We start from the raw sequence: 12,889 nt of genomic DNA, 5'->3' as shown, positions 1-12,889 counted from the left end.
AAGGATAGTTTGCGCTTACTTAGACGGTTTATAGCCTAGGTAAAACCTACTTTGACGATATTGATACTCATTAATTTCTCTTTTAAACCTTTAACTCTACCTTGTCAAAATTTTGACGCTACTTTGACGCTCTTAAAAATAGTTTGAGCCTACTTAGATAATCTACAACCAAATGAAATCTGTTTTGACGATATTGACACTCATTTCTGAGTCGAAATTTTGACCCTATGTTGAACCTTGAGTTCTACACCGCAGTAGGAGCTAAGATAGCAAAGTAAGTTTAATTCTAATGATATAAATGTGATAAATGATATTTATAATTTTTCACGAACTTTTATATTATTGCAATCTTACTTTTATATCTTAACTCTTTGCATTATGATTTTATATAATAGGTTATATAATAGGTTTTGTATTCAAGTGAAACTTGACTAGAAGTTTCGAATTACAGTCGTGGTTATAATCATAATGAATATGACTGCAATATAATTATGATTATAATTGGTTACGTGATCCAACCGATAAAATTGATTAAAAAAAATTTTTTTTACCAAAGTTTAGTTTATACGATCCAAGTCTTGTGGGTGCCTAAAATTAATTAAAAAAGTTTTCATTTTCTATTATTTAGGCTATTTTTTAATGATTGCGTGTTTTTTACACATTTTTATAATTATAATTTATTCCTACTTTGACCCTGATGATGTCTGAAATATATGGAACAAATAAAATATATGTATTTTATACGCAATTTGACGTTTCTATTTCGTTATTTATTAAATTTTGTAAATATTTCTATAAAATATATTCTATGTAGGAGCTAAAGCTTCAATAGAAGTTTCACTTTGCTTCCTAAGATCCTGCTATTATACAATCTTTGACGCGAAAGAAAACGAAAGCGGAAACTTCAGACATCATCAGGGTCAAAGTAGGAATAAATTATATCATTAGAATTAAACCTACTTTGCTATCTTAACTCCTACTGCGGTGCAGAATTCAAGGTTCAACATAGGATCAAAATTTGGACTCGGGTTGAGAGCTTGAGAGGCGGATCGCAACGGCGCGGAAATACCACGGAGACAAAACAATTTTGTATCTGGTCCTTTCCGCCTCTCTCCGATGCGTCTCGGAAACTGAAAGGGCGAGACGAGAGGAGTGGCACGCGGCCCGGGCTCTAGACGATTCAATTCCGCCGTGTACTTTCGCTCGCGTGCCAGCGAATCGTCGACGAGTCCGACGAGGTATATCCGAGCGTGGAATTAAACGCTTAAAGGCCAACCTCTGATCGTGAAGCGAGCAGCTCGGGTGTCCCCCTAAGCCCCTCCGATGCGACTCACTTAGTATGTGTGTCGGGGCATCTACGACTCACGGATACTTTTAAAACAATGAGGCGACATTGGCGGACCCGCAGTGAGTGTTTCGGTGCCGATCGTTAATGAACTCGGCGTGTCCTCCTTCTCGGCTCTGTGACAAGTGAATATCCTTTTGTTCGGTCGCCGCTTTCACCTTTTGTCGTGGTGTGCACAAGTTCGAAATTCTCTCCTCCCCCTCCTCCCCTCCCCTCCTCTCTCTCCCTCGTCGTGTATAGCTTTTCTTTAGCTATAGTTTCCCCGCCCTATCTTTAAACTGAGAAAAGAGACTAAAGAAGATGTAGCATCGTGGCGGATCATCGATCGGCAGGCCGTACGGTATCACCGGCTGGCGATGATAAGCCACTTCCGCGCAAACTTCGACACAGAGACTGTTTCTTTCGTCGAGATATATCGAGTCGTCGACAATTCATCATGATGGATAAAAGGAAACGGAATCCCCTGAGGCGAGCCAAGGACGAGATCGAATTGGACAGAATGAACAAGCAGAAACAAGGCAAGGTAATGCGCCACCGCTTGAGGGAGAGTCGAGCTAATGTCCTTGCTTGTGCTCGACGATATTGCGTTAGCGGTACGGTTTAACGATAATATCGCGCCGACGTTTTACGCTGGAAACGTGCGGGCAAAAAGAGCACGGCAAATTGCATCTTCCGTGACATCCGACCACGTGATTCCTCTTCTCCTCCGGCGGTTAAATAACTGCGTGTTCATCTTCAAGTAGAAGATTTTGCTCGCGGAAAGCGTATGGGAAAACGGCCGGTACTCTGCCTGTTTTTGGCACTTTTTCACGGATTTTATTATATCTTGAGGTGTGTGTGTGTGTATCTAAAAATAAATAAATTAGTAATAGGTAATAATTGATAAATATTTAATATATAATTAATAAATATATAATCGCATAGTGAAAATAAGGAAAACCATTTAGAGAGAGAGAGAGAGAGAGAGAGAGAGAGAGAGAGAGAGGGGAGGAAGTAGCTAGCCTCTTCTTAGTAGCGATTTAAAATAACTACGCGATTCCCCCCAATTTTTTGTTAATAAGCATACCTAGATTTCTTTTTTTCATATTGCTATTTTCTTTGAAAAATTTTGGAAAATAGAATACGAAATGTCTCATTTTTACTTGCTTTTGCTGTGAGCTCAAAAAAGTTTTAGTAAATCTAAAAGAATATAATACTCGTATTTCATCACGAAACATTTCCGCATAAGCATTGAGGATAATAATAAGTGCTACTATAGTTATTATTACACTATAGTATGTGCTTATTTCTACTACTATTTTTTTGTTAGAACAACAAGATACAGTTGACGCCGAGAATTACTATAATATTATTATAATTTCAGTGAGATCAATCCCTTAAATGATACATTGAGAAAAAATACTTGAAAATTTATTTATAGAATAAAGTTAATTTCTGTGTCTTATAAAGTTTATTTCTATGGATAAACTTAATATTTCATAAACAACTTTTCAAGTTTTTTCTCAATATATGCGCGGAAATATTTTGTGATAAAATATTATATTATTTTAGATTTACTAAAACTGTTTAGCTCACAATACAAGTAAGTAAAAATGAGATATTTCGTGTTCTGTTTTCCAAAATTGTTCAAAGAAAATAGCAATACAAAGAAGAAAAATCTAAGTATGCTTATTAACAAAAAATCGGGCGGAATCGCGTAGTTATTTAAAATCGCTACTGAGAAGAGGCTAGCTACTTTCTCCTCTCTCTCTCTTTCTTTCTCTCTTTCTCCGTGCAAACATCTCAATATTTGATAAAATCCAAACAGAAATGCTGAAAACTGACGAAAGGCGCTACGGGTGGCGGTTACGCTGGATGTTTTCGTATTAAATCGGAATTCACGGCGGAGAAGTGAAATGTGAAATAATTGACGAGACGACTTTAGTGCAACTCTCTCAGGGATTCAAGCAACGTGCGAGTGATCCTTGACGGAAGCACCGAATGCAGAAAAAAAAGGAGAAGAAAAATGAGAGAGAAAAGAAGAGAATCGCCGTGACTCGCTGTTACACAACAGCCGCTGTATTTCCTCCCGCGACGGACTTTTTTATCGGCAATACAATGAGATCGCACCGGCCGTACATAATGCGACCGACGTGGCGCGCGTTAAGCGGCGGCGGTTAAATAACGCGTAAAATGAAAAGCCGTAAAACAGGAGGCGGCCACTCGTTGCGAAACAGCGACAGACGCGATAAACTCCGTCCGTCCGAACGCGAAGTGCCCTCCGTCGTCCGTACAGTCTCTCCTCCTGTCTCCCACCTGCATCCCGTGGAAACATTTTCGCCGTTTTTCCGCGACTCGCCGCCACCTGACCGCGCGCCCAGGACGTGACCCGATGAAAAGGGCCTCGCGCGACGCGACAGGGAAAATAAGCAGCTTAGCCGGGAACCTGTTGGTGACGAGCAACAGCTGCAGCAACGGCCGGCAGGCACACTTCTCTCTCTCTTTCTCTCTCTTATCATGTCCCTCATAGGGGTGAGAAAAGCGTCGCGACGTCGTCCCTATGGAGGGCAAAAAGAACGGCAAACACTGACCGGCCGGCCGGCCGGCCGGATTAATTATAGCGGTGCAACAACAATGATGACGAGCGAGCGCGCGCGCCGCTTCTTTGTTGGCCCTAATTAAATTTCCACCCCTTTCCTCGCGTGCCTCCGCCGGCCGCACCACCTACGGGATGCTGCTCTCGTCGTCGCCGATACTACGGCGATCTCCTCGTAGTTTCTCGCACGCCGTGTAAGAAAGGACGACTCGTCCACGGGAGGAGAGTCTCACGAGGGCTGGCCTCAACGTCGACAGGTGTGTACCGTGTGACGCGGTGTACGATTTTCTCCTCGACAGAGAAGCCACGACGGAGCCTCGTGCGTGCTCGCGCGAACTCCAGGTGAATAAGTTGCACGGTGTGATCTCAGTTTGTTTCGATGGGAGCGACGCGGAAACGCGACTCACCGGCGAAGTAGAACAACGACGCGACCTGCTGCAACGTGAGCCAATTAACGGCAGAGGAAATAAATGGCGGATTCGCGGGAGAACAACAACCGATCGTTGCCTCACGTACATCGAATTCTCACTCCGAACACGTCCGCGTCTTTGTCCGCGTTCAGGCCGCGGATGGTGTCGCGCCGCTTGGTGCTCATTTGTGACGTGAGCGTGCGAGAAGCGGATCCCCGCCGCAGCGAATGAGAGTAAATGGGCCAATAAGAACCTCACCGTTGGAATCTCACCATTTGCCTCAGTGATATTTGAACACGTTGACCGCCGCGCCGATTCCCGTTGGTCGTGCGGAAGCTTAGCCGACGATTGAATTACTGAAAGTACGGTAAATCTGTGCGATTCGGCTCTGTGATGTACGATCAGAGTGATATTTACACTTTAACACGTTGATTACCGCGTTGATTCCCATTGGCCGTGCGCAAGCTCAGTCGACGATTGGATTACTGGAAATACAGTAAATTAGTGTAATTCCACTCTGCGATATGCAATCAAAGTGATATTTGAACGCACTGACTGTCACGTTGATTCTCACTGGTCGTACAGAACCTTCAGCGATGATTGAATGATCAAAAATACGGTAAATTGATGTAATTCTGCTTTGTGATATACAATTACCATGATGTTTATACGTTGACTGTTGATTTCTGTTGATTTGTGCGGGAGCTTCACCGACAACTGAATTACCGAGAATACAGTAAATCAGTAAATCAAGTTAGCTCTGTGATGTAGAATCGAAACGACATCTAGCTGATTATGATCGTATTGAAAAAGTTATAATTTGGTTTAGAGATATATACAAAATAACATTTAAAATATTACATTTAACATTACATTCATGATGATTGAATTACCAAAAGTGTGGTAAATTAGAATGCAATTTATCTCTGTAACCTGCAATCAAAATAACATTTAAATTAATTCAATATTATATTCCATATCTAAAGTAACATTAGATATTCCATATCTAATGTTATTCCCACTATAATTTAAGACATATTTGCTTTTTGCTTCATTCCTATAGTTTTCTACGAACTAATAACATTAGATATGGAATATCTAATGTTATTCCCACTATAATTTAAGACATATTTGCTTTTTGCTTCATTCCTATAGTTTTCTACGAACTAATAACATTAGATATGGAATATCTAATGTTATTCCCACTATAATTTAAGACATATTTGCTTTTTGCTTCATTCCTATAGTTTTCTACGAACTGTCGATTTTATAAATGCAATATCATTACGTCATTATACACTTTATATGTGACTCAATGAGACGCGGTAGTATTATAGTCCTGATTAGAAATTCACCCCATGGCTCTCTGATCAGGAGATATGATTCCAATGATCAGGGATCCTGATTTCAAACAATTATCTGATTTATATAAAATGTTATCGGATCCTACTGATTAATATAAAGTTCTAATTATTAATAATCATTATTAATCAAGTCCACGCTACGTTAGACGTCTAATCGATAACATCGTCTTATGCAAGCTAGATAACTGATTGGAATCAACCTGATTACAACTATGGAATAAATTTCTAGTCATAGTGCCGATCACCGGTGAATGCTCGAAGGCATTCAACGTGTTAAACCCATTGGAATAACCTTTCACGTCAATCTCGACTTCATCGAGATTAATGAATTAATTAATGAATAAAATATGAATTGCTCTCTATTCTCTATTGTTAACTGACGCAATTCTAGAGTAAATCCTCGCTTCCACTAAAATGAAAAGCCCTCGCGGGAGTGATGGTCCCGTGGCGATTAATCTGTCGAATACAGATTCGACAGCGATTAAATTTGCACGAGGCGCAAGCCACATTCTCAAACCAAGCTCCCGTCCCGATATCGAGCGACCGAATTTTTGTCTATCGCACGCTTTACCGTAAATCGAACGTTCTTATTTGTCGTTGCAGTTGGCTGCCATTGTCCTGAACTTCGGCGTATTGGTGACCGCCATTTACGAGGGCATTTATGCCCGAAGAGGCGGCGACCCGACCAAGATTAGGGTCGTTACGGATCCCCGTGCAGGCACTATAAATAATCCAGGATATCGGGAGCATCACCAACCCACGAACGGTAAGACAACGGACATGTAGCCGTTCAATTTCTCCGAATCTCCCGTCTACGACTCGACCGAATTTCCTCGCGATGGCCGTCGCGACACGATAAAAGTACCGATGCTTGGATACTAATAACTAGGCCGATACCTAACTCTGCACACACATGTTGATTTGCCTTCAAATAGACATATTTAAATTTTTAATGTGAAACATGTGTATATAAACTGTTTGGAGTATTTGTGACACTATAATCATATAGAAAAATAATTCCTATAAATTGAGGTCGAGAAAACAATTCTTTTTTTCTAAATTCTACAATGTTAGCGATATATAATAACCTTATATGCATGTCGCTTTTACAAAATTCTATATAAGATACTATTACAAAATGCCATTTTCATGTTGGACAACGAAAAAATATGGTTAAGGCCAAAAGTAACTACATTTAGTTAACTATTTCAAATTTAAATCGACCACTTTTTTTCTTAGTGTATATCTTCTATTACTATTATACTACTCTACTTTTATACTACAATATTTTATTATGCTATACTGTACTATACTTTATCACTACTACTCTTTTTAGTTAAATCCATTTTTAGTTAAAACCATTTTTTCTCTCAGTGTATATTGTATGTTAACTCATTAACGCCCAAATATGCTGAAATTTTACGTTGATTTGAGCCATTTATTTTACTACGGAAATAAGATGTTGTTTATAAAGAGTACCATTCCTACCAATTTCGAATTTTTGTTTATATTTAGACATTTTAACTTAAAAAATATGCTATAAGTATTTTTTCAACAAATATGGCGGTATCAAAATGGCGGTCGATTTGAAGCGTTTAATTCGAATTTTTGTTTATCGAAATTGTTTTAGGCTTAATATTACTACAAAATTACATAATAATTAATATAGTAATTGTATAGTAAAACAATTTCGATAACCATATATAAACAAAAATTCGAATTAAACGCTTCAAATCGACCGCCATTTTGATACCGCCATATTTGTTGAAAAAAATACCTATGGCATATTTTTTAAGTTCGAGAACACGTTTTAGATACTTTCCCAAGCGATACTAACACGTTTTTATGAAGAAAATAGCGGAAAAAGAAAAATTAACCCTAAAAACATGCGTTTTTTAATTTTATTTTGCAAAAATTTTGCATAAATTGCGATTTTTTTTTTAATTTTCTCAACGCTATTCGATAGAGCGACATCGAAATTGGTAGGAATGGTACTCTTTATAAACAACAGACTTCATTTGCGTAAAATGGCTTAAATCAACGTAAAATTTCAGCACATTTGGGCGTTAATAGATTAAACGTTGAAATATTTCTGTATTTAAAAACCGAAGCTATAAGAATACCCAAGATTAAATACCAATGTTATTAGTGTCTGGACATTGGTGCTTTGACTTTAAATCGCGTATATTACAACACAATGCGTTCGCTCTTGACACCTCGTCGTGGTGATAGCAGCGAACGCGCCTCCTAATCACGGGATAATTTCCTTTAACGCGATCAATGCATGATCTCAAAGCGCAGCGTCCGTTTAATGCAAATTACGCCTCCATCGTGTTTCTCATTAACCGCAACGAGACCGGTGATATGATTCGCACCGCAAACAGGAGATAAACACAGGTAAACAGAAAAATTATCAGAGATACGAATATGACGTTTTTACCTCTGAAAGATTTCTTCCTGTAGAGAACGGCTCGCATTTTAATATAATTTTAATTTTAAACATAGTTATATTCAAACACTTGACATTGAAGATATTAAAGGCCATGGAACGACACAATGTAAATGTACATTAGCGTATGTACACATGCCTATTAGCGAGATTAAAACTTCGTTTATTATACATCGCTCGCGCACCGTGAATGAGACAGCTCTCCTAATTAAAGGTCACCCCGAAATACACGCGACCTCGTTTCGTTCGCCTAAAGTTAGAGTGATTTGTGTCGCTTGGGTCGTATTTGTCGATGCTTTAACCTTTCCGCCACTACGTGCCATTATGGCGACTTTCCGCTAAACGTTTTTCAAAGCTCGGGACACGTCATCGTAATGGTTTCTTGTGGAACGGATGTTCAGGAGGAAATACCACTACATATTGGCACCCCTTCTCTGTATTTAAGATCTTGTATTCAAGATTGACTCTTATCTTCAGAGAGAATCCTTAACATAAAAATTCAAAACTAGAATTCTAATTTATCTGTACCAACTTCTTAAACGTTACAGTTCTTAAAAACATATCTTGTTTTTTCATTGTAACTTTTTTCAATTCCATTGAATCGCAAAAATACCAGTAGATTCATATTCGATGTTTTCTAAACCGATTAAAAGCAAAAAGAGAAAAACATTGAATTTCGATAATTTTTTCGAAAATTGTGAGCAAATGAAAATGCGCAGGTAAAATTTACCCATGTTTAAGGTTTACGCGTAACGTTAGATTTGATTTCCGGGTTTGAGCCGCGTGGATTTTTCTTTATTTGATTCTGACGTTTCGCGAACATTTCAGTCCGCTTCATCAAAGAGAAACGACCCGATGCCAAGTTGCTCCTGAGAGGTCTTCCTTTATGTAGTTGTTGACATAGAGGGAGAGGAAGAAGGATCCAGGGAGGTGGAGGGTTAGCAGGGGGGATAGTGATAGGAAATTCGTTGACTGTCATGTTTTGTTTACGTAACGTGTTGATGTTTAGGATGTTTAGGTTTAGGGTTAAGTTTATCTTCAGATACTTCGTAGAGTCAATAGATCTGTGTAGCATCTGAAGATGAATTTGAGACGATCTTAGATATAAGATCTGACTTTGAATATACCTGTACGCTGAGGATGCATTTACACCTTGGCATAAAAGTAGAAAAGCAAAAGCTAATCATGCTAGTTAAGTGGTCAAATAATAATCAATTTCTGCTTTTTTGCTTCTGCACGAGTTCTGATTGGCTCCTGCCTTTCTGTTTTTCAAGGTATGAATTCTTCCTTAGAGACTTATACACATAATATACACTATATACACATGTGACATCGATCAACGCGTTATATACGTTCTTCGCGAAGTTATGCAGTCTCTTTGCTCGGAAGAATTTCATATGGGGGACTGGTCCAATATACATGAGAAATATCTCTGGAGGTGATGGAGACCAGAGGAGGAGCGCGTAAGTGGATGTGCTACGAAAAATAGATGAGAAAACGACGAGGGCGACGACCGTGCTGTTTACGTTTATTGAGGATCTTACAGGAAGGCACATACACGGGGGATGGTAGTGCGTGCGCGCTTCTTATGGCAAATTGTGTGGTGTGTCTCAGCGAATTTTCTCAGTGCTCCGCAGTGACATCCAACAGCCCATCCAGCTGTTACGTTCGGATTTCACAAACGTAATAGGAGATCTATCGGTTAACTATCGGCTGTTCTCAGTGATAAATCCATCAGCCAATTTCGAGTCGCTCTGGCGCGAAAAATCCTCGCAACTTTCAGAAACTGTTAACCGTTTCAACAGATCCGCTTGGGGAACTCATTAACTGATACATATAGTTTTCCTACTTGTTTAATCGTCCTCCCTGTTCCCCTTTTTTTTTTAATAACCTTAGGTATTTATGTATACTGATGAGAAAAAGTTTGGAAAAATCCAAAGGTACACAATGAACTTAAAATCGCCTAACAAGGAACACTAGGCAACTCAAAAATTCAAAAAATTCTGAAACTTTGTGTGCAAGTAAAGCAGTTCAACACAAAATTATTTTTTGTTCGTGCGGAATTACAGTTTTAGAGAGTGAAACACCCTTTTGAAGAAAATCGGTTATTTTGAAGCGAATATCGTCGAAACTATATGAGATAGAAAAAATTTTCTAAAGTGAAAATTAAATAATCTCAAGAGTACTTTAGGACTATAATAATAAATTTTTTTAATTGTTTATTTATTGTATACCCCCAACCCCACCCCTATTTTTAAAAAAAATTGTTATTATAGTTCTAAAGAACTCTTGAAATCATTCAATTTTCACTTTGGAAAATTTTTTCTATCTCTTATAGTTTCGAAGATATTCGCTTCAAAAGAAAAAACCGATTTTTTCAAATGAGTGTTTTATCCCTTAAAACTGTAATTTCGCACGAACAAAAAATAATTTTGTATTACGGATGAACTACTTTACTTGCACACAAAATTTTAGAATTTTTTGAATTTTTGAGTTGCCTAGTAAGAGCTAGGAACAGTGGTAGATTTATACGGTTATACATGAACAGCAGGTCTTAAAGGATAGCAATCTTTGACTTGGAGAGACTGACAGCTGTACCATTTTTATACAGTAACAATGTTTCTCTCTGTAGTCGCCGTGCGTTTGGGATCGCGCCAGAAATGTCGCTTCCGAATCTCTGCGCGTTATCCAAAAAGAGGAGAATGTCGTAGGCGTGGAGCGTCAGGTAACTCAGTAGTTTAGAGCAGTTGTTCGGTAAGCGAAAGACTCGGGTTCGATTCCGGACCTAACAAACCGCGCTCTCGACATTTTTCTCTCTCTGGAACGAGAAGATACACAGGTTCTGAATGCACGGGGGTGGCGTTGTCCCGCCACCACCTAGTATAACCTCCTCCCTCTATGAGAGGAAGTCTAACATAACAGAAAGATTTGTAAAATGGCATATAAGGAGCAAGCACGGATGCCTTAGTGCTATTAGATATTAATACTACTTTTTTAATATTGATATAAATGCGCAAAAGTTTGGAAGATACGAAAAGGTATAGATCTCTAAAAGATTAACGGAGAGCGTTGCGTCACGTAATAGCTCGCGGTCGCGACATATTCTCCGCATATTTCCGCCTCACGGAAGAAAGCTTTCTCCGAGTCGTATCGGATCCACCCACCCGTAATTCGCCGATTTAGCCTCACTTTACGACCGACCGTAAAGCTGAGTGATTTTTTTCTCCTCTCACGTTCGTGCAGCGTACGGCGAATTTCGCTGCAGAATCCAACGCCAAAGAAATAAAGCGTCTGAGCGTTTGAAACTATCGGCTATTCTTCTCGATGATAAATCCCTCAGTCAATTTCGAGTCGGCCTGGCGAGAAAAATCCTCGCAACTTTTAGAAACTGTTAGCCGTTTCAACGGATCCGCCTGGGAAACTCCTATAAACTGATATATATAGTTTTCCTACTTGTTTAATCATCCCTCCTGTTCCCTTTGGAGAAACTTGACTCGTGAATGACCTCTTTGATCGCTAAATATGACTCCGAGAGCTGTTCAGTGTTCTTCTCGGAGAAATTCGATGCAAAATTACCCGAAAATCTCAAAGGATATCCGGTGATCTTGAATGAGACGTGTATCCAAAGGGATAACCGGCAAGCCTGCGCACGATGTACTTTTAGCTGTCATTCCTTTGTCCCTGACACGCTGACGTAGTTTATCACGCGTTCCACGATTTTCCTTTGTGTGCGTATTGCACAAATTTTGCTTTGTAACGTTAAACGTCATATTAAATAGTGCGTAACGTGACTGTTCGGTGATGACATTCCTGGTCTTGAAAGAAGCAGTTCCGTAGCGATATCTCGCACATTCCTGACGAGGGCTAAATCCTTTTTGAACATTTTTTACGGCCGAATTGAGCTACTTTTTGCCGGCTACTTGGACATAATAAAACGCCAAATCTTTGAGAGTTTGACTGCTCGTTGACGGTCTGGAGCGAAGAAGAAGCTCTTAGGCACACTTCAGCAACGTCCTGTACGCATTTTTGGCAAAATTTTCTAGAACTCTACCTTCTCTGACAATTTTTCAAGGCTAAATACCTTTCGGTAATGCTCACAGCCGAATTGGGCGACTTTTTATTAATTATCAATTATAATTAAACGTTAAGTCGTTGAAATCCTCTTATACAGGGTGTCTCACATTCTCCTCTGAGCATTTTGTGGGGACATAGAATGGGTTGATGTGAACATAAAAGTCCTATACCGTTTTGCGATATTCATAATAATTATCAAGATATTAATTGTAGAAAATTTGTAAATGATCATGTAGGATATGATAAGTGAGTTATGGTAATGAGTTATGGTAATAGCGACGACTGCCGTCGTGTACTTATACTTTAGGTCAAATTGAACAAAAAAGTCCTCTACCATTTTGCAAATAATCACATAGATTTTTAATTATTAATTAAAGAAGATGAGTGCATTCACGCAAAATCGTGCAATAATCTTCTTTAATTAATAATAAAAAATCTGTGTGATTATTTGGAAAATGGTAAAGGACTTTTTGTTCAATTTGACCTAAAGTATAAGTACACGAGGGCAGTCGTCGCTACTATAATTCATTTACCATATTCTGCATGATCATTTACAAGTTTTCTACAATTAATATCTCGATAATTATTGCGAATATCGCAAAACGGTATAGGACTTTTATGTTCACATCAACCCATTCTATGTCCCCACAAAATGCTCAGAGGAGAATGTGA

General features: G+C 39.0%; 1 protein-coding gene across 1 annotated transcript in view; it reads left to right on the top strand.

The window, feature by feature from the left end:
- LOC116846228 overlaps positions 1–12,889 on the top strand; it is a 90,002-nt gene that overhangs the window by 74,707 nt on the left and 2,406 nt on the right. The window contains exon 5 of the mRNA XM_032819784.1: positions 6,298–6,460. Within this exon, the coding sequence (XP_032675675.1) occupies positions 6,298–6,460 (163 nt within the window). The remainder of the gene's footprint in view (positions 1–6,297; positions 6,461–12,889) is intronic.

Source organism: Odontomachus brunneus, unplaced genomic scaffold (assembly GCF_010583005.1).
Source record: "Odontomachus brunneus isolate Ranch 3 - 2012 unplaced genomic scaffold, Obru_v1 Obru_scaffold_062, whole genome shotgun sequence".
Classification (NCBI taxonomy): Eukaryota; Metazoa; Arthropoda; class Insecta; order Hymenoptera; family Formicidae; genus Odontomachus; species Odontomachus brunneus.
Note: the sequence above shows the minus strand (reverse complement) of the source record. Positions and strands in the feature narration are given on the sequence as shown.